The sequence below is a fragment of the Octopus sinensis genome, linkage group LG28 (genome assembly GCF_006345805.1).
Source record: "Octopus sinensis linkage group LG28, ASM634580v1, whole genome shotgun sequence".
NCBI lineage: Eukaryota > Metazoa > Mollusca > Cephalopoda > Octopoda > Octopodidae > Octopus > Octopus sinensis.
In genome coordinates this window covers 929,598-951,886 of record NC_043024.1, presented here as the reverse complement: position 1 = coordinate 951,886, position 22,289 = coordinate 929,598, and the positions used below count along the sequence as shown (strand labels likewise).

The 22,289-nt window shown below is 38.2% G+C and overlaps 1 protein-coding gene and 1 long non-coding RNA gene across 2 annotated transcripts in view; one reads left to right on the top strand and one right to left on the bottom strand.

Moving 5' to 3' along the window:
- LOC115225548 (ceramide synthase 5-like) overlaps positions 1–22,289 on the top strand; it is an 88,608-nt gene that overhangs the window by 60,126 nt on the left and 6,193 nt on the right. The window contains exons 2-5 of the mRNA XM_029796472.2: positions 9,580–9,706; positions 10,897–11,003; positions 16,012–16,069; positions 21,160–21,210. Coding sequence (XP_029652332.1) covers positions 9,580–9,706; positions 10,897–11,003; positions 16,012–16,069; positions 21,160–21,210 — 343 coding nt within the window. The remainder of the gene's footprint in view (positions 1–9,579; positions 9,707–10,896; positions 11,004–16,011; positions 16,070–21,159; positions 21,211–22,289) is intronic.
- Positions 9,281–17,376, bottom strand: LOC118768353. The gene is made up of 3 exons (XR_005004177.1): positions 17,262–17,376; positions 10,120–10,123; positions 9,281–9,305 (listed from the first exon to the last, which is right to left on the bottom strand). It is a non-coding gene; the product is annotated as an uncharacterized LOC118768353 (long non-coding RNA).

The following is a 22,289-nucleotide window of genomic DNA, read 5'->3' as shown; positions in this document are numbered from 1 at the left end:
ACCCCCAGTATTCAACTGGTACTTATTTTATCAACCTTGGAAGTATAAAAGCCAAAATCAACCTCAACAGAATGGATGGAATATCGCTAAGCATTTCACCCAGCCTGCTCACAACTCTGCCCATATGCTGCCATGCTGGAGCATACACAAGTCATCCTTTCAGATCTCCCTGTTCACAGTGCAAGTTACAATTTATTACATAAACACACCACATAATTTCTTATTCAGGTTTATTGAGTCCCTTGGTGAGTAACCAGTACTGCAACCTGCACAGTCCACACACACACACACACACACCTATACACCACACTAGCCATAATCCTTGTCATCCCTCGTACGGCCATTGACACTTTTATAATTTTTTTTTGACCTGAAATATTAATAAATAGATAAGAGAAGTAATTCTAACCTTGTAACATTCTAAATGGGTTGACTTTTTTCTCTTTTTTTTCCAAACACATAAATGAAAGAGACTGAATACAGGAGGTGACTTACAAATACACCCAACAATAATGAAATGCACAAATATTTTCGGCTGAGCTTTTCTCTATTTTTGTTAATTTCTTGACTATTGTTACTCACTTTCTCATATTCACACACACACACACACACACACACACACGTGCGTTGAATGATGAGGGTGACCCTCACACATAAGGCTGTGGTGACTTGGCAGAATCGTTACCAAGCCAGGAAAAATACTTAGCAGCATTTCTTCCAACTTTACATTCTGAGTTCAAATTCCACCAGGGTCAGCTTTGCCTTTCACCCTTTTGGTGGGGTTGATGAAATAAAGTACCAGTTGAAAATAATGCAATACACTAACCCTGTTCCTCAAAATTGTAGGCTTTGTGCCAAAATTTGAAACCAATGGTCTCTCTCTCTCTGTCTCTCTCACATTTAGGTGCAGTCATGGCTGTGTGGTTAGAAGCTTGCTTTCCAAGCATATGGTTTCGGGTTCAATCCCACTGCTCGGCACCTTGGGCAAGTGTCTTCTATTGTAGCTCCAGGCTTAACAAAGCCTTGACTGTGGATATGGCATGTAGAAACTGAAAGAAGCCCCTTGTATTTGTGTGTGTGTGTTAAATATAACAAAGAATTTAGTAAAAGAACTTGGTTATCATTAAGCTGGTTTTAGGATCGTAAATTGTGACTAAGGTTTTGGTGGAGGATTTTAATTCAGAACTTACAAAAACAAGACATTTTTACTGCAGAGCCAGAGTCGGTTTCAGCCAGGTTGGTAATGAAAGGGTTGAAACACTGAAGCCTTGTATATAGCCTCAAACCAGCTGCAGTGCAACTGGTGTCAGTGACCGGGTTGCTGTTGGTGTGATGACACTTTTGACACCTGATCATAAATATTCAAATGATGTTAAGTCTTTCTATGTTTTTGAAAGGCATATTAATCTGTTTTCCATGTTGTACTGAAAACCTTTAGCATTCAGGTTATTCTGTCAAATGTAATGAATTAATCAGTCATTACCTTGAAGCTTCAAGATTTTGATGATGTGATTGTTTATTGTTAAAATGACATTGTAGGTTAGGTGTGAGAGGCCAGCTCTGGCCAGTTTGAACTTAAAATGCATAAAATAATTAAGCCAGATATTACTGGTTTCAATGTTAAAGGGTTAATAGCAACACGGCAATATGGCAGCATTCTAATCTCTTCTTTGGATTGGCCTCTCTTTACTCTTGTTTCAGTCATTTGACTGTGCCCATGCTGGAGCACTGCCTTTAGTTGAGCAAATCGATTTCAGGACTTATTCTTTGTAAGCCTAGTACTTATTCTATCGGTCTCTTTTGCCGAACCGCTAAGTGACGGGGACATAAACACACCAGCATCAGTTGTCAAGCGATGTTGGGGAGACAAACACAGACACAAAAACATATACACACACATACATATATATATATATATATATACATGCATATATATGACGGGCTTCTTTCAGGTTCCGTCTACCAAATCCACTTACAAGGCTTTGGTCGGCGTGAGGCTATAGTAGAAGACACTTGCCCAAGGTGTCACGCAGTGGGACTGAACCCGGAACCTAATGGTTGGTAAGCAAGCTACTTACCACACAGCCACTCCTGTGGCCTATTCAGCATCTTCTGTTCTTGACTGGTGAAGCGTATCTTTGTAGGTGATCTGATTCAGCTGTGATTGCTCTTGGAGAAGTTACTTGTCTTGTTAATATTATCGGAATCCTCTAGCATGAGGGTTATATCCTCATTCGCAATTTCTTACTGGTGTCCTTTATGTTTTACTTGTCTCAGCCTCTGGACTTCAGCCATGGCCACAGCCCAGACCTGAAGGGTTTTGTCAAACAAACTGACCCCCACTACTTATATTCTTGAAACCTGGTACTTATCCTGTTAGTATCTTTTTGCATAGATATCCCTCGTTGCATAAGACATTTTTACTACAGAGCCAGAGTCGGTTTCAGCCAGGTTGGTAATGAAGGGGTTAAAACACTGAAACCTGTATATAGCTCAAACCAGCTGCAGTGCAACTGTGTCAGTGATCGGGTTGCAGTTGGTGTGATGACACTTTTGACACCTGATCATGAATATTCAAATGATGTATATATATATATATATGTGTGTGTAGTCAAATTAAATAAATGAACACTAAAAATAGCTCTAACAACCAGAGGATGTGCACATGGCATACATTAATACATACACACAATGGGTTTCTTTCAGTGTACGTCTCCCAAATCCACTCACATGGCTTTTGTCAGCAGTAGGGCTGAACCCACGACGGCATGGTTGGGAAGCGGGGCTTCGTAACCATACAGCCACGCCTGAAATAGACTGACCTTGATACAAGAAATTGTGTGTGTGTGTGTTACTATATATTTTCATTGTTCTGTTAAAGTGAATCTGATGTGACTGCCATGTGCCTGGATTAACTATAAACAGATATATATATACGTCGCTAATTGATTCAGACATGTGATTTAACCCAAAAACCAAAGTAGCACAAAAAAAAAGTTTTCAAAACTTTATTTATATATAATTGTGTTAATAAATAGTGTGTACACACTTTCCCATGTATTTGATTTGATTTTTCACTTCACAGGTGATTATACACACACACACACCTGCTTTTTATTCCATCACCTGTCTTCATCTTTTGTTTTCTGTAAACTTGGACTCTATATATCTAATCTTTATATATAAAAGTGAAGTTGTGTGTCTGTCTCCTACGATTTAGATTCCTAACTACTCCCACATTTTGTGGTGCAATTTAACCAAAACCGGGTATCTTATAGTCGTGATTCATATCGAGCCCTTCTGGGTATTAGCGCGCGTCTACGATGAGTCTACGATTTAAAAAAAAATTTACCATCAATTTTTCCCATTTTTTATGCATTTTTGGCATATATAAGGGAAGTAACTCTCTAAAAATGTATTATTAAATCTCAGAACGTAAAAAGCTACAGTAACCCCCCCCCCTTTGTGGTTAACCATATTAAGATGGCTATTATACTTTACATCTCTAAAAATGCTTATATAGTTATTTCCCTTACAAACCCGAGCAACGCCGGGCGATACTGCTAGTGATATATAGAATATTTTTTATGCTTTTAAATGTTTCCTGAGAGCGACGTAAAGTTGGATAAATTGACTGAAGTTGGTGTTTATTTTCCCCAGTAATTTCTCTAAATAAAATAAAAGAATCACAATTAAAGGGGGAAAAAATTTAAGAAAGCTTTCAGTGAAGTCGTAACCCGACATGGCATAATCTGGAGTTAGTCTGTATACCTGTATATATATATATTTAAGGTATCTCCTCTCCCACTGAAACTACTATCTTGCTTGCGTGACATCTGTATTGCTTTTGTTTATCAGTGTAACAACATATAAGGGTGTAGTGGTTTGAAATATTGACAGACAAAATGTTCTTCACACTCTTACAACAAGAAAGCCAAGCAAGTAAGTAAATTGAGGTGGGATTGCTGATAATAGTTAATAGCGAAATGTGCTCGCCAGCCAGTCACAGGTGGACAGGTATTAATGGAAGGAAATTAGCTGAATTAAAACTTTTGAAGTATCTCAGCTGAAATACGGTTAAGTATGTGAGAGTTGTATGACAAGCCTGTAGATATGATGATTCTATTTTTAGAGTGATCCATGACACAACTTTATTTTAACACCGAGAAGCCAAATGGAGTCGTTGGGAAAGTCTTGGCTCGTCAAAGCATTCGAGTATAAAGAACCATATGTCCCTTTTTGAGTGGGATTTTTGTTTTGTTTTTTCTTTTTTATCTTCCACTTGTTTCAGTCACTGGACTACGGCCATGCTGGGGCACCACATTGAAGGGTTTTAGTCAAACAAATCGACCGCAGTAGTTATGCTTCTTTCAAAGTCTGGCATTGGTCACCCCGGTGCCTTAGTAGAAGACCCTTCCCCCAAGGTTCCACACAGTGGATCTACAACTCAAATCACAAGGTTGCAAAGCAAGCTTCCTGTGAAACATATTTTTCGATTCTCTCTCTTTTTTAAAGAAAGGTTCCGTGGTCTGATGAGGAATTTACCTGCTATTCCTAGCAGATAGCGCAACCACGTAATGACTCATCCTGTCGGCTCATCCCTCCGTACTGTTGTTGGTTGTGGCTGAGAAGGCAAAACCTCTCTTTATGCAGTTTAACCATTGAACCTACAAACCTGCCCCCAATCACTACTATATATAGCTTCTTCTTTTTTTGCTGAAAGGATTCTCCCTCCACACCCTCCAGTTTTATGCAGTTTTAATAAAGACACATGGACGGCCTCTGTAATTTCGGTGGTGATTAGGCCACAAGTGTGTCGTTGCCAGAAGTTAGTCAAACCTCTACCGCGAGTTTCTGTCGCATACCCACCCCGTGCGGTTTTCATTGTTTGTTGAACTTCGGCCGTGTGCTGTGTCACATTTGGACTGTCACTGATTCAGCATCGTTGTTTTGATGTCCCCACTTTTCTAGGCTCACATGGCTTGCAAAGAATTTGTTGTGGCGGATTTTTAACGACCGGATGCCCTTCCTGTCACCAACCGTTGCCTGTTTCCACGTAATACTTCCCTCTTCTACTCGGTACCAGCTTTATACGTGGCACTGGCATGAGTCCCTTCTTTGTGGCACCAGCTTGCACACGCAATGGGCTTTTCCAGTTTCCATCTAATATTCATCCTAAAGATGGAGAAAATTAAATGTGCTCAGAAAGTTTTGTTTCACTTCTTAATTGAATGTTCAAAGGACTTAATTTGCATTAATCATAAACAGCAGACTTTGTAACCATTATTTTCCTTTGTATATCAACGTGGCCTAGTGGTTAGAGTGTCACACTCTCAATCACAAGATTGTGGTTTCAATTCCCAGACCAGCTGTGCATTGTGTCCCTGAGCAAAACACTTCATTTCACATTGCTCTCAGTCCACTCAGCTGTAAATGGGTCACCTTGTGACAGATTGGCCCAGGAGGGTGAGATACTCAGGGAAGTCACTCAACTGGAGGAGGTCTTGTGAGCCACGTTGTGTATTCAGTGATTAGAAGGGTGAATACTACAGCCCATACTGCAAATCATGACTGGTCAGGATTGGTTGCTCAACCACGTCAAAGGTAGAAAATCTTATTATAATAATCCAATTTAATACCTATTTCTTTATTACCCACAAGGGGCTAAACACAGAGGGGACAAACAAGGACAGACAAACGGATTATGTTGATTACATCGACCCCAGTGCGTAACTGGTACTTAATTTATCGACCCCGAAAGGATGAAAGGCAAAGTCGACCTCGGCCGAATTCGAACTCACAACGTAACACAGATGAAATACCGCTAAGCATTTCGCCGGCGTGCTAACAGTTCTGCCAGCTCGCCGCCTTTTCCCAATTTAATACCCTTTACTCTCTGCAAAAGATTCCTTTATTTTAACTTTACCTTTTTTGATGATGCTGTCTACTGGAATCTCCTACACAAAGCATCATAGCAGGCATTATTTAGCTGGTGAAAGAGTTTGGCTTAGTGGTTAAGGCATTCAGCTCACAGTCATGAGTTCAATTCCTGCTGGCGTGTTGTATCCTTGACCAAAACACTTTATTTCACATTGCTCCATCCCACTCAGCTGGCAAAAAGGCATTGTACCTGTAATACTAAGGGCCAGCGTTGTCACATTTTGTGTAAGGCTGAATTTCCTTTAGAACTATGTTAAGGGCATGTTAATTAGAACTATGGTAAAGGTTAATTTCATGAGCAGTCTGTTCCATTGATTAGATTAACTGGAACCTTCCTAATCATAACAAATGGGGTTGGTGGATACTGACCTTCAAAAGAAGTCTTGAGCTTTGTGAATTGGAACAACAAAGGATAATTTGACAGGAAACTGATGTCTTTTGTATTTAAAATGGTAGAATCACTTGGTAGCAGATGTATTCTTATGATAAATAAAACTTGTCCCCTTAGGGACAACAGAAGTTTATGAAAGCATAAATAACTCTGTTGAGAAGCAGACAGAAACAACGGCAAAATAGAGAAAGCTTTAAAGGTCAACAATGTTTGGTTGTGAGACCAAGAGCCTGGTATATCTGGTTATTTCTTTCTTCAGATGTTCTTTAGAAGTGCCTTGTCCTTTAGGGTCGGTTTTGTTGGTTCTTTGGTTTGGTGGGTAGGGGTTGCTTAGATCCTTTCAGATTATTCATCATCATCATCATTTAACATCTCCTTTCATGGGTTAGATAAATTAAGAGGATCCAGCCACGGGGCTGCATCATGCTCCATGCCCACTTTGGCTTCCCTGCTAGATGCCCTTCCTAACTCCAACTGCTATACAGAATACTAATTCCATTCTAGGAATTTGCAAGAAAGGGAAGATTAAGAAAAGGGGTATTTGAGAGAGTAAGAGAGGGGATTTTATGCCAGGGGTAAGCTATCCTAAATTTATATAAGAGTGGGTGGGAGTATCTGGGAAAAGATGGTAGCAGTGGGTTACCAGAGCAAAACTCTCAAGAAGTAAGAGATGCTACAGGATATGGATGAGGAGTAGGGCAAGAACCAGATGGCATTAGGGTTGATGCCATCCAACCATGCCAAAGCAGTCACTGGGGCATGATGCAGTCTTTGGGTTCTGTGGATCCTTTTCAAACCGTCCAACCCATGCCAGAATGGAACACGGACTTTAAGCAATGATGATATATCTACATATGTGTAGTGATATGTATCAGACTCCTTTTAGCTCAAGATTTTTATTATCTTTTACAACCATTTCATATATACATATATATATATTTGTATATATATATATATATATATATATATATATATATATTTGTATATATACTGCTGTTGAACCCCAAGTCTCTCTCTCTGTACTGGACAAACGGTAGAACAACTTGACTAGTTTCCTTCCATTATTACTAGTTTACAAAGAATATTTTACTTCGTTTAGCTCGGTTCCCTCGTTAACAAATGAGCCGATATGCAAATGAATAGAAGCAGTGCCTGTTACCAGAAATCTTGGTCCCCTTCTGCAGAACGAACAAAGTAGATGCTCTTAGTTCACAGATGATCATCATGTAAAGCTATTTGAGTGGAGCCCTCTGGTGGTGCAACTGCAGGCTCTATTTACACAGTAAGGCTATCTGTGTGGCTGTTAATTATACACATGTAAAATTATTTACAGTTTATTCACACATGCTGTCTTACAACTTTCCTTAAATAATGTATTTATATTATATGTAATATGATACGTGTGTGTGTGTTTGTATACATGTCTATGTATGTATATATGTGTGTGTGTGTATGTTTACTTAATTCATGTGTTTGTTTTTATGATGTTCCCCAATTAACACTAAGTGGTGATCTTTCCATTAGTTCATTTAAGCTTGTACTTACATGCTGGCATTTCTCATTACCGAGAACTCGTGTACCAGACAACTGGTCTGTGGGACATCCTTGAGCTTCAGAGAAAACCCTTTAATTTCTGGCGTCTTCAAGATGGGACCAAGTCTTTTTGGTTCCTTTAATTCTCGTCTGGTTTCGGTGTTTTGGCCACGGCCAGCCTCGGTCAATTATATTAGTGTCTCCCCCTGCCTCGGATTTTGTCTGGCAAATATTTTATTGATTTCTGTTTATTGAACTGCTAAGCTTTTTGTAGTAAAAATAAATACTTATACTCTTGGGTATTCTTGGTTTCTGTGTCATTTAAACAAATTACACACACACACATATATATATTATCATCATCATCATCGTTTAACGTCCGCTTTCCATGCTAGCATGGGTTGGACGATTTGACTGAGGACTGGCGAACCAGATGGTTGCACCAGGCACCAATCTTAATCTGGCAGAGTTTCTACAGCTGGATGCCCTTCCTAATGCCAACCACTCCGAGAATGTAGTGGGTACTTTTTACGTGCCACTACACGGGGGCCTGTCAGACGGTACTGGCAATGACCTCGCTTGAATGTTTTTCACGTGCCACCAGCACAAGTGCCAGTAAGGCAATGCTGGTAATGATCACGCTTGAATGGTGCCTTTTACGTGTCACTGGCACAGAAGCCAGTTAGCCGCTCTGTCAACGATCACGCTTGGATGGTGCTCTTAGCACCCCACTAGCAAAGATGCCTATGATCTTGATAGACATTCTGAACAGTTCCATCGGCTTTAAACTTATCTCTAATTCGAGTTATGGTAAGTCGTTTTGGTGGGTCTGTTTGAAACTCCCTCCTAAACGGTCTTTGCACTTCAATTGTGTTTTCCCACTTCCAGTAACGTTTTGGAATGAATTTCTTGTGCTCAAAGGTTAGTCTGACTGCCATCATTAATTCCAATGAGTTTAATTTGGAAAGAAAAAATATCGAGTTATCAGCTGCTAAAGTGTGTATACATTTTTTTTGGGACACCTTGTGTATGTGTGTGTGTGTGTGTGTATATATATATATCCTCATCTTCATCACTTAATGTTACTAACAAGAACATATACTGATCAATTTGCGGAAGACTCTAGATACTAATTTGAGGATAGGAAGGTTGCTATGGAAGATTGAGACATCTGGTGTGGACGTATGGCCTTGGTTTGGGCAAATCACCAACCAGATAAATTGATGGATAAGAATGCTGATTCTACTCTAATGTTACAGTCTGTGAATGCAGATTTACGTTTGAGTTTTATCTGAGTTTTAGAGTATTTTAATAGTTTTATAGATGCAAGTTTCATTAGTTTTTTTTTTTTTTTTTTTTTTTTTGACTATTTAGCATTGAGATTATTTTGTCAAATGTAACGGTTATTAATACATATTGTTTTGAATTAATCATGCATTATCTGATGGCTTTGAGATTTCAATGATGTGATTGTTTATTTTCAGAATAACATTGTAGGGTAGGTGTGAGAGGCTGGATCTGGTCAATTTGAACATAAAACAAGCAGAATATTTCAGCCAATTTAAATCCTGAAGTGTTTATAGTTTTATGTAGATGAAATTGATATCATTATATTTCCAAAGTAACATATGATATTTCTGTAGTTTTTTATATAGTTCTTTGCTGTCCAGACCCTAATTCTAATTTTAATCCTTTATTTTTTTTTTAAATTCCAGTTTAATCATTGTCCCTATAGGCCGGTACCTGGGGATTCGAGAACATCAGAGAAAAGTTTCACACAATCCAGTCTTAGAACAAGTTTATAGAAAAAATAAAGCCAGTATTGATGATACGCAAATGAAGGTGAGTATAAAATAGAGTTTATTCAGGTCAATTGACCTCAATAGATGTCGTAGTGGTCAGCTGTGATATGTGGGGTTAGGCAAGTTTTAGCTTTTGGTCCATTTGTGCTCTGAAAGTGCATTGGGTTTGGTCAGCTGCTATTTTTGCACATTTGTACCAAACAATGTTGACCGTCTTCAGGTCATCTTGAAATGTCCACTGCCAAATGATCTCTTCCCATAACCAGACATGTTTTGCCTGAAGATTGGAAATGAAGGACACCGCATGTATAACAATGACACTCATTTACAACCATTACCATGATGTCAAGGCAAGGAGACAGTAACACTCTCATGTCCGTCCATCCAGTACCCAAGTTACAGCTTTAGCTTCATACCTATTATTATTATTAGAGCAATAGGATACATACCGACCCATCTGGAGCAAAGTATGCTTGAACATGGATTCTTGGGGAGAGAATGCAAATCCTTTATCTGAAAGATGCTTTCCTTCAAAAAACTTGATAATAAACAAGTAGCCTGTCAAATTTAACTAAATTTAAGAGAAAGAGAACATATATTTATACATGCATGACGGGGTTTCTTTCAGTTTCTCACAAGTCTTTGGTCAGCCTGTGACTGTAATAGAAGACGCTTGTCCAAGGTGCCACACAGTGAGGCTGAACCCAGAACCACATGGTCAGGAAGCAAACTTCTTGCAACACTTGTGCCTCTATCATCATCATCATCATCATCATCAAACCCATGCCTGCATGGGTTTGACAGTTTGGCAAGAGCTGGCAAGCGAGAGGGCTGCACCGTGTTCCGGTCATCTTGTTTTGGCAAGGTTTCAATGGATGGATACTCTTCCTAATGCCGACCACTTTACAGAGTGTTCTGGGTACCTTTTATGTGATGCCGTCATGGCTGCTCCTGTACACGACACCAACACAGGTGCTTTTTTCATGGCACAAAAATTCTTCACTATTCTTCTTTCATTTAGCAAGAAATCGAGGGTGTAAGACTTCACCAAAATCCTAATGCAGTATTAATATACACACACACCACCCGGGATGCAGACAGGGTGGCCGTGAAGTCTGGGCAGAGGCGAAAATGCTTATTTTTTCAACATGATTTTCACCATTAGTATCCTGACTTTATAATCACCCTGCTTAATATTCTCTTTCTTTCTTTCTCTTTCCTTCACGGCAGCATCTCATCAAAGAAACATCTATGAACAGTCAACATATAAAAAAATGGATGAGGATGCGGAGACTACAAGATGCACCAAGTACAATGTTAAAGTTTCGAGAATGCAGGTAGGGGAAGTAACTCGCCCTTTTCACTCTCATTTTCTTACTCTCTTACTCTTGAGTCTCTCTTTTTCTTTCTTGAGTCTCTCTCACTCTCTCTCAAGTCTCTCTCTCTCTTGAGCCTCTTTCTCTCTCAAGTCTCTCTCACTCTCTCTCTCTCTCTCTCTCTCTCTCCTCTCTCTCTCTCTCTAGTCTCTCTCTCCTCTCTTCAGTCTCTCTCTAGTCTCTCTCTCCTCTCTTCAGTCTCTCTCTCTCTCTCTAGTCTCTCCATTCTAATAGGGCTCTGCTTCTCAACCGGGGTCCATCTGGTCTTTGGGATCCACATAATATTTTATTGTTAAAATTTCTTTCATAAATCGCTTACACTTCTAACATCACACAGAATATAATTTTTTTCATACAATTCTTGATAATGTCTAATTATAAAAATACAGTAAAAATGTTTTTTTTACAAGCAGTGAACGGCTTCGAAGGTCCAACTTATTTTAGTCCCTATTTTCATACAAGATAACCTTACCCATCCAACGAATCCTGCTTTTCTTGTTTCTCTTATCCCTTTCGTTGCCAACCGGCCTGAGACTGATCCTGGTTCCAGGATGCAAACATCCTGATGTAAAGTGGTCTAAATATAAATCTCCCATCAAAATTTCAGGCTAATTTCGATTCCAAGCCCCAGCTTAATAATGACAAAATCATTTTATTAAATTCTTAATCATTCTGAACATTAATTGAAACAGAGGAAGCACATTTCGGCAGAAATATGGTAATGGAAGAGTGAAATTCTTGCAGATCTTTTGTAATCCTTTCAGTTTTAATGTCTGCTTCATCAAAATCTCCCCTTTACACAAAAGCTAAAAACCGTGGCCATCCATAGTAAAAAAAACTAAAACGAAAATTTTCCATCCGGAGTCATTGTGCACTGCACCCCCTGCACACACACACACGTCTTTTATCTTCTACTTATTTCAGTTATTAGACTGGCCATGCTGGGGCACCACCTTGAAGAAGACTTTGTCGAATGAATCGACACCAGTACTTTTCTTCTTTTTTTAAGCCTAGTACTTATTCTATTGATCTCTTCTGCTGAACCACTAAGTTATAGGGATGTAAACACACCAGCACTGGTTGTCAAGTGGTAATAAGAACAAACACACATGCACATATCCACTCATCTACCAAATCCACTCATAATGCTTTGGTCAGCCCAAGGTGCCTGAAACTGTGTGGTTGGGAAGCAAGCTCCTTACTGCACAGCCACTTGTTCCCTACACCCGTTTCACCATTGTGGTTATCAGCATCCTCTGCAGTGGGTGTCCCAAGCACAGTTCGTGAGGAGGAACACTTTATTGCATTGTATTTATGCAGATCAAACATAGACTGCATTTTGCGTTCATCAAACAGTTTTCTCATCATTTGCTCCATATATCGTTATAATCAATAACCTGGCTAATTACAAAAGTGACCATACCACTTTATTAAAAGTAGACTGGACAATAATGCTGTGCATGGGGCATTAATCTTGCGAGTTGTATCCAAGTGATCAGAAAAGGCTGCTACATGGGAAGGGCTACTGGACAATGGGGAGAGGATTTAGTTTAACAATTTGAGTCAAGAAGGGAAAGAAGGGGGCAATCAAGAAAGAATTGGATGTGCTTTGTGACCAATGGTGTGTAGCAGCGTCTGATTGCATAATCAATACAGTGATATATAAATATATATATACATACATAGAGAGAGATGCACACACACCATGTGAGAACTGTGTATATATGTGTGGATGTATGCACACACACACACACATGTATGCATACTGATGAATTTATTCTGGGCAGCCAAACTTTCTTGTGATCTTCCAAAGCCCCTCATGACTGACAGTGTCAAAGGCCTTGGTTAAGTCTACAAACATTGTGTATAGGTCCCTGTTTTGTTCCAGACACTTCTTCTTCTACCCACCAAATTTACCAGTGCAACAACAAAATTTCAATCTAAGAATTGCCAATTTGTTTACATTACCATCACAAATGCATCAATCCTTCTCGCATCCTAACCGATGCATCTATCCATACTCGCATTCTGAAGAGATTTACTTACTCCAGTAAATCGAAATAATCGTAAATGCCACCCTCATCTCTGCTTCTTCCTTCTTTGTTACCGATTTAATTATAGACATACTGGCATAAACCATGAGTTTCCCATTGTTATTATATCCATTTTCTTCTCATATATATATATATATATCATCATCATCGTTTAACGTCCGTTTTCTGCGCTAGCACGGGTTGGACGGTTCGACCAGGGTCTGGGAAGCCAGGGGCTGCACCAGGCTCCAGTCTGATCTGGCAGTGTTTCTACAGCTGGATGCTCTTCCTAACGCGAGTGTAGTGGGTGCTTTTTACATGCCACCGGCACAGGTGCCAGGGGAGTCTGGGCATCGGCCACGATCGATATATATATATATATATATATATATACATACAATGGGATTCTTTCAGTTTCTGTCTACCAGATCCACTCCCAAGGTTTTGGTCAGCCCAAGGCAATAGTAGAAGATACTTGCCCATGGTGTCATGCAATGGAACTGAACCTGGAATCATGTGGTTGGGAAGCAAGCTTCTTACCACACAGCCACTCTTGCGCCTATATATATATATATATTGTCAGTGAATCATAAATCTGAAAAAGAAGCCCCTTCTCAGATACAGTGCAGTAGAGTGTATAGATAAAGATAGATATGGCCGATCTATGGGGTTACCCTGCGTTTCACAGGCCAACGGGCTTAGGGTCTGAAGAAATGCTATAAAGCTAAGCGCTTTATGGACCTGGAACCCAGGGTAACCCCCATAGACTGGCCATAGCTATCTTTATATATTTCTATATATGTATATATATATATATATAAAAAAACTTACTTGGAAAAGGATGCGTGGTGTTCGATCATATAATAATATATAAATATATGCGTATATACATACATATATGTACGTACCTACATCTATATGTATATATACATGCATATATTGGTACAGGACATCAAAAAAAATCGTTGAACTCAATGAGAAACAAAAACATGGAAACGAACTTTTTTTCAAACAATGAAAAAACAGAGTACAAGACATACAACACGAGGAATATTCCCCTTCTTCAGTTGTCCCTGTTTCGTCTACTCCGTGTTTTTGAAACACGGAGTAGACGAAACAGGGACAACTGAAGAAGGGGAATATTCCTCGTGTTGTATGTCTTGTACTCTGTTTTTTCATTGTTTGAAAAAAAGTTCGTTTCCATGTTTTTGTTTTCATGTTGTCATTTCTCATTGTGTTCAACGTTTTTTTTTATGTCCTGTACCCATATATGCATGTATACATGCATATAAATGTAGGTATGTATATATGGATATATTTATATATTATTTATATTATATATGTATATATATATCTATATAGATATAGACAGACAGACAGATGGATATTGATATAGTGCTATAGACTCAGTCACTTGTTCTCATCATGAAATTTTCTGTGCTATTTACCATTTGGCTTAATAATTTTTAATATCTTTATTTTATTATTATCCCTTTGACAAGAGCCAATGCCAAACAAAACACATAGAGGTATTTGTTCTTTGACAGAGGCCAGCTCTGCCTTTCATTGTTCTGGGGGGGTCTTTAGAATTAGTCATTTACTGGGGGTGGTTAAATTGACAAACCCACTTTCTCAAAATTTGTGGTTTTGCATCTTTGCTAGAAATTATTGCCAGGGTGTGGAGGGTTTATATCCAGTTGTGGACTTCGTAGTTCAGGAGGAGCCCAACTCTCTCCTGAACTTGCTGGTGAAGTGGGTCCCTGTATGCCTTCTGATATGACACAGTTTGTTAATGTCTCTATCTGGTTTCAGTCATTTGACTGTGGCCATACTGGGGCATCACCTTGAAAGATTTTAGTTGAACAAAACTTTTAGTTTCTTTTGCCAAACCGCTAAGTTAGAGGGATGTAAACACACCAACACTAGTTGTTAAGCAGGGGAGGGGGTAAGACACACACATATATGATAGGCTTCTCTCAGTTTCTGTCTACCAAATTCACTCTACAAGGCTTTGGTCAGCCTGAAGTAGAAGACACTTGCCCAAGGTGCCATGCAGTAGAACTGAACCCGGATCCATGTGGTTGGGAAACAAGCTTCATATCACACAGCCGCACCTGCACCTATTCTACACCAGCGTCTCCAGTCCACCTTCTGAAAATAGGTACCATGGTTAGGTACAGTTCATCAGTATATCCAGTGCACCTTCTGTAAATAAGTACCACAGAGAGAGGTATAATTCATCAATGTATCTTGTCCACCGAATGTAAATAGGTAACATGGGGAGGTACAGTTCATTAGTGCAACTTGTGTTCTTGGTCATCTCTCCCATGTCTGAGAAAGATGATTCTGCAATTCCTTGCTGACCAACCTGGCATAAATGATTCGTTTATAGTGATCAAGTGTTTGTACCGCACAGCACCTTCCTCCCTCCATCAAATTGACTTTACCTGTTTCAGGTGCGCAGTGTATCATGTCAGGTATCAAAGTGGTCACAGAACAACACAAGAGCAGAAGTGTTTAGCTCAAGAACACCATGCACTGCCAAGGTCTGGAATCGAAACCATAATCTTGCGAGGCCCCATCCCTTCACTAAAAGAAAAAAAAGACTGGTTTATTGAATTCTTGATAGAAGTTACCTTAAGGGGCCAGGCTGTAAATTGATTCCATGATAAGGCACAGTTCATCCATTCTCTAAGTCCCCTTAATTGTAAACAGGGGCCTTGGAAAGGATGATGCTGACCTTAAATCCCCCTCCTGGGCCAGACAAGTGCATTCTTCCCTTCAATCACATTAGCTGACATTAACATTTTTTCCTTTGTTTTATTTTTCATTTTGTTTTGTTTTTATTTTTTTGTTTTGTTTTTTGTTTTTGTTTTTACTCATCTTACATTTTTATTTATTTAATTTTTTTACTTAATTTTTTTATTTTTTTGCAGTTGGCATCTTTTGTTTTATACTTCAGCATGCATATATGGTATCATTATTTTATGGGATGTAAGTATACACTCACTTCATTGGCCTCCTCCATGTTGTCCTTTACCTTTTATATACATTTCTGTCTGCCTCCTGTCTGTCTGTCTGTCAGTCTGTCTTTCTGCTGCCATATTGTCGATATTCAGCTTCTTTACATTCTCTTCACATATACACAAACTGGTGAAAGCATGGGACATGTTTTGCTATTATTAAGGCCTCTTCAGTAAAGTGTATTTTTCTCATGCAAAGTTAATGGTGAGATATACACATATATATATACATACATACATACATTATTATGGCTGACCCCCTCGTTATTGAGTATGACCATTGCACGAAGCTTAACTGTTACTGGTGCTGTGATCGAATGTGACTTTTTAGCCCAGCTAAAGATCTACAATGTCTTGTACAGAATTGGCAACTAAGACCTTTACTGGTAATAGCCGGCTGTAGTTGTAACTGGGCTTCATGTACCTTTGCATGTCGTTTAAGTCTTCCTGCGGAATTACAATCTCTTCTACATGCCCGACAGATATGATTAGTATGGTGTGTTACACCACCACCAGTGGCCAGGTTGTCACTCATCTGTCTCGCTTTTTGACTACGAAGATGACTCTTGAGTCCAGCTTTACTGAGGCAGGGTCTTGCAATTATATATATATATATATATATATATATATATATATATATATATATAATTGCAGCGTGGAAGATGTTTATAAACCATTTAAAACACACAAAAACCGTTAGATTTACTTCAACATTTAAATTTAATTTGTCAAAATATCTTCGTCCCTTTGCAACTGCAACCTGCTCACTGACAAAATTTCGTGCTGCATCTGAATTTTGTCAGTGAGCAGGTTGCAGTTGCAAAGGGACGAAAATATTTTGACAAATTATATTTAAATGTTGAAGTGAATCTAATGGTTTTTGTGTTTTTTGGCTTATAAACACCTTCTACACTGCAATTACTTATATATATAATCTCAAGTGTCTACTAAAGCCCCAGGCTAGCCAAAACCCTGTACTTGGGTTTGGTAGACAGAGAATGAAAACCCATCATGTGTGTCTTTGTGTCTTGTTGTGTTGACATCTCATGATTGTTGACCTTCATTTCCAGTGTTCTGCCAAAACATGTCTGGCCACAGGGAAACATTTCCTTGCTTCTGATGTTTATTTAGACACACAGATTTAGATTCATCATCACCTTTACAGTTTCCAGATTTCAATGAGATGATAGTTTATTTTTAGAATAACATTGTAGGGTAAATAGGAGAAGCCAGATCTGGCCAATTTGAAGATAAAACAGGTAAAATATTTGGGTCGGATGTGACCAGTTTAAATGTTTAGGGATTGGATATTAGAAATCGTATTTTTAAAAGATGTTTAAATGTTTTGTGTTCTGCTTGGACTGTAAAAGTGTAAATAATTTATTGTGCATAAATTTTAACAACAAAATCTTATGTGGACCCCTAAGGATCATATGGACCCTTGTTGAAAACCACCAGGTTGAAGTATGATAAAGGGATAGGAATAGGGGTCTTGCTGTAAGGGTGGTACATGGTTATCACAGTTGGTAAAGAAAGAGGATGGTGGCGAAGATCTGTCAGGCTGAATATCTGTGTTAAGAAATATTGATAAATTCGTGTTTATTTATTTAATGTCATATTAAAAGCGAGTTAGAAATAATTATGCAGTGAGAAAAAAATTTATTTATTTCTTTATTGCCCACAGGGGCCTAAACATAGAGGGGACAGACAAAGAGATTAAGTCGATTACATTGACCCCAGTGCGTAACTGGTACATGTTTAATCGACCCCGAAAGGATGAAAGGCAAAGTCGACCTCGGCTGGAATTTGAACTCGGAGCGTAACGGTAGACAATATAACTAGGCATTTCGCCTGGCGTGCTAACGATTCTGCCAACTCGCCGCCCTCAAAAAAAAAAAAATTTTTTTTAAAAATATATATATATTTTTATATATAATATATATAGCGCAGGAGTGGCTGTGTGGGAAGTAGCTTGCTTACCAACCACATTGCTCCGGGTTTAGGTAAACGGAAACTGAAAGAAGCCCGTCGTATATATGTATATATATATATATATATGTATGTATATATATATATATATATATATATATATATATATATATATATATATATATATATGCGTGTGCCTGTCTGTGTTTGTCCCCCTAGCATTGCTTGACAACCGTTACTTAGCGGTTCGGCAAAAGAGACCGATAGAATAAGTACTAGGCTTACAAAAGAATAAGTCCCGGGGTCGAGTTGCTCGATTAAAGGCGGTGCTCCAGCATGGCCGCAGTCAAATGACTGAAACAAGTAAAAAAAACATTAGTCCACGCTGTGAATTATTGAGGGGAGACAACTCCGTATCTGCTTGATTCCTATTCTGCTTCTTTGACGTTTTTTTGATTCGAAGTTTTAATCAAACGTCATCAACATTAATGAACTCATTAAGCTAATGTTAGCCTTTAACACTGGGAGCAGTGATGAACTCTCCAAGAATATTAACTTCATTTAGAATTATGCAAAGTCACGCGAAGCAGTGTTGAATAAAATCTGTTCATGCAAAGTCGTATTTATGTTGGGCAAAGGAAAACCTTTTGCTAAGGAATTTGTTCCTCGAGGAGAAGAATTTTCTGCTCCCAGAAGACATTCCTTAAAAAGGCCTTGAGCTGTGAATGACGTCATTGAAACATAGGAAGCAGGTGTCCCTGAAATCTCTGGCTACAAACACCAAATCCGACTTTTGCAGCTTAGCCATTCTCATTCATTCGTTATTTATTATTATTATTATTAGTATTAGTATCATTATTATTATTAGTATTATTATTATTATTAGTAGTAGTAGTAGTAGTATTAGTATTATTATTATTACTATTATTATTAGTATTATTATCATTATTATTATTATTATGAGTTTTACCAATGGACCCCTTTGGTTCCTGTTTTAATCAGATGGTCCCTCATAGCCATTCAATGTTTAAAAAAAGTTCCCTTATATTTGTTTATAATTAAATATTATTAGGAATTGTATGAAAAAAAAAATTGTTAAAATAATATTTTCGTGTATTGTAGAAGTATGACCAATTTATTGGACATAAATTTTAACAATGGAATCCTCTGTGGACCCCTGCCAAGGGCCATGTGGACCCCACTTGAGAACCACTAATCTAGATGGCCCTGGCTGATAAGAACTGATTGGTGGGTGGGGTCATTAGCTAATCAACCTAGGTTAGGTTACCTAGATGAGGGTGTATGTTGTAAAACCTGAAACCCACCTCTCTGACTTTAGGATAATAAGCTGACAATCTCCCCTGGTATTGCTTTTGCAGACAAGATGGAGAATTAATTTTTTAATTGTGTAATTTAAAAAAAATTTTATTTATTTATTTTTTTTTTTAGTCTTTGGTCAGTAAGTGTTATTTCCTATTTGCTTCTCTCTAGAAAGCGAAGGAAAAGATTACTGTTTCCTTCAAACTTTGCTTTTTTTGACCTGGACATCAATGTTTTGAAACTGAACAATTCTCCATTACATTTCACACAGATTCAGTACAGAGTGGCTGAAGCAGAAATATCGTTATAGCAAATGTTCTGCTCAATACCACAGACTTGTTTGTCACTTGCTTGACATTAACCACTTGAGCATGTCCCTTAGTGGCTGACAATATGTGCATCTCTGATCATGAAGAGGAGTAGAGGGGGAGCATCATAACCATGTATTTAGAGGGATTCTTTGGGGTTTGAATAAATGTAACAAAAGCAAAGTTTTAAGGAAATATTAGCCCTTCTTCATACTTTCTAGGGGGTAAGCAAAGACGAAATAACAGTTGATATCTAAAGACAAAAACTGTATTACACAGTGTTATTAATATTTGGAACTATGAAGGTAACAGGTCTGTCGCATTTGCGTGCATCAATGTTTGTGCATATACATAGGTGCACATTTGAGTGTTACCCTCATCTAAACATCACATGGAGGTTGTAAACGAGCATCACTGTCATACAAGTGGTTTTCATGAAAGCTGGTTTGTTTTCAACCTTTCACATCTAGTTGTAGGGAAAATATTACCCTACATAGAAACAGGAAGGGCATCTGCCTCAACCAATTCTGGTGTTGGTGTGTTTACGTCCCCATAACTTAGAGTGGTTTGGTACTGGGGCTGATACATTTGACTAAAAATTTTTCAAGGCCCCCTTGTCTATGGCATTCGCCGCTGGAATAAGGAGTGGTTGGAGATCACGCGGTCATTAGCCTCAAATCGCCAAGCCTGGTCGGCATTTGTGAGAGATGCAGCCTTGAGGATGAATGAAGCCAGCTCAACCCACCCCGGGTGGATGCTGTCTCAAGACAAGACAATTCTGTATAACTTGTGATGGAATGAGACAGTGGCCATTAACTCTTTCGTTACCAACCCGGCTGAAACCGGCTCTGGCTCTGAGTACAAATGTTTTGTTTTCATAAGTGTTGAATTAAAATCTTCCACCAAACGTTAGTCACAATTTATGTTCCTAACACTAGCTGAATGATGATAACTGAGTTATTTTAGTAAATTCTTTGTTATATTTAAAGTAATTGAAAGAAACACAGAGCATCTCTAAATAAATACAGTAATGAAAGGGTTAAAATGATGATTATACAGTTGGGACCGTCTTTCCTTGCACTTGTTGCTGAGGGAAGTGTTGTCAGGTTTGTGTGAAAAGTTAGGGGTCAGATGAGTGGATGCCTGTTTCCCTATTGATAAGAAATCTTTTTACCTTTCTGTGTGTGTGTTCATTATATTTCTGTTTTACTCTTTTGCGTGTTTCAGTCATTAGACCGGTCATGCTGGGGCACTGCCTTGAAGAATTTTTAGTCAAATGTATCGACCCCAGTACCAAACCACTAAGTTATGGGGACATAAATACACCAACACCAGATGTCAAGCAGTGGTAGGGGACAAACAGACACAAACATACTAACACACATGGATATATGCATATATATATACATAATGTGTGTGTGTGTGTGTGTGTGTGTGTGTGATGGGCTTCTTTCAGTTTCCATCTAATTAATTTTTATTTTGTTTTTTCTTTTTTTTTTTTCAGAAACATTGGGTGTGGCACACTGAAGACTGTTGGAGAGGATGGCCCAATCATGTAATTGAGAACTTTTACTCTGTTTATTTCTCTCTGCTCCTTCCAAGCATGACCACCCAGCAACATCTTCTAATTCTGGTTATGTAATTAATTAGTTACGAGGTGGCAACGATCAAAAAGGAAATGGAATACTTCAACCTTGACTTCTAATTAGTAAAGCTTTTAAAGCATTTTATTCTCTTTATCTAATTAAGAAATCATCGTTATCCCCATTTTCTTGAGAATAACGTTGATTTTGTCGTCGTTAAGTTGTAGATAAACCGATTTAATTTACTGGTCCAACACAAACATAAGAACACCATTTTCAATCTGTTCATTGTTAGAATTATGGAATAAATGTACCAAAAGCAAAGTTTAAAGGAAATCTTAGCGATCCCTTCATACTTTCTAGGGGTCAGCAAAGAGGTAACGACAGTTGCCACCCAAGCAGGAAAACCCTTTTACCCAGTCTGATTTGATATCTTTATATATAAAAGTAAGGTTGTGTGCTGTCTGTCTCCTACGATTTAGATTCCTAACTACTCCCACATTTTGCGGTGCAGTTTAACCAAAACCGGGTATCTTATAGTCGTGATTCATATCGAGCCCTTCTGGGTATTAGCACGTATCTACGATGAGTCTACGATTTAAAAATAATTTACCATCATTTTTTTCCATTTTTAATGCATTTTTTCGCTATTATATAAGGAAGTAACTCTCTAAAAATGTCTACGATGAGTCTACGATTTAAAAACAAAATTTACCATAATTTCTTTTCCATTTTTAATGCATTTTTTTGCTACTTATTGGCTATAACTCTCTAAAAATGTCTACGATGAGTCAACGATTTTAAAAAAAATTTACCATAATTTTTTTTACATTTTAATGCATTTTTTCGCTATTATATAAGGGAAGTAACTCTCTAAAAATGTCTACGATGAGTCTACGATTTAAAAACAAAATTTACCATAATTTCTTTTCCATTTTTAATGCATTTTTTTGCTACTTATTGGCTATAACTCTCTAAAAATGTCTACGATGAGTCAACGATTTTAAAAAAAATTTACCATAATTTTTTTTACATTTTAATGCATTTTTTC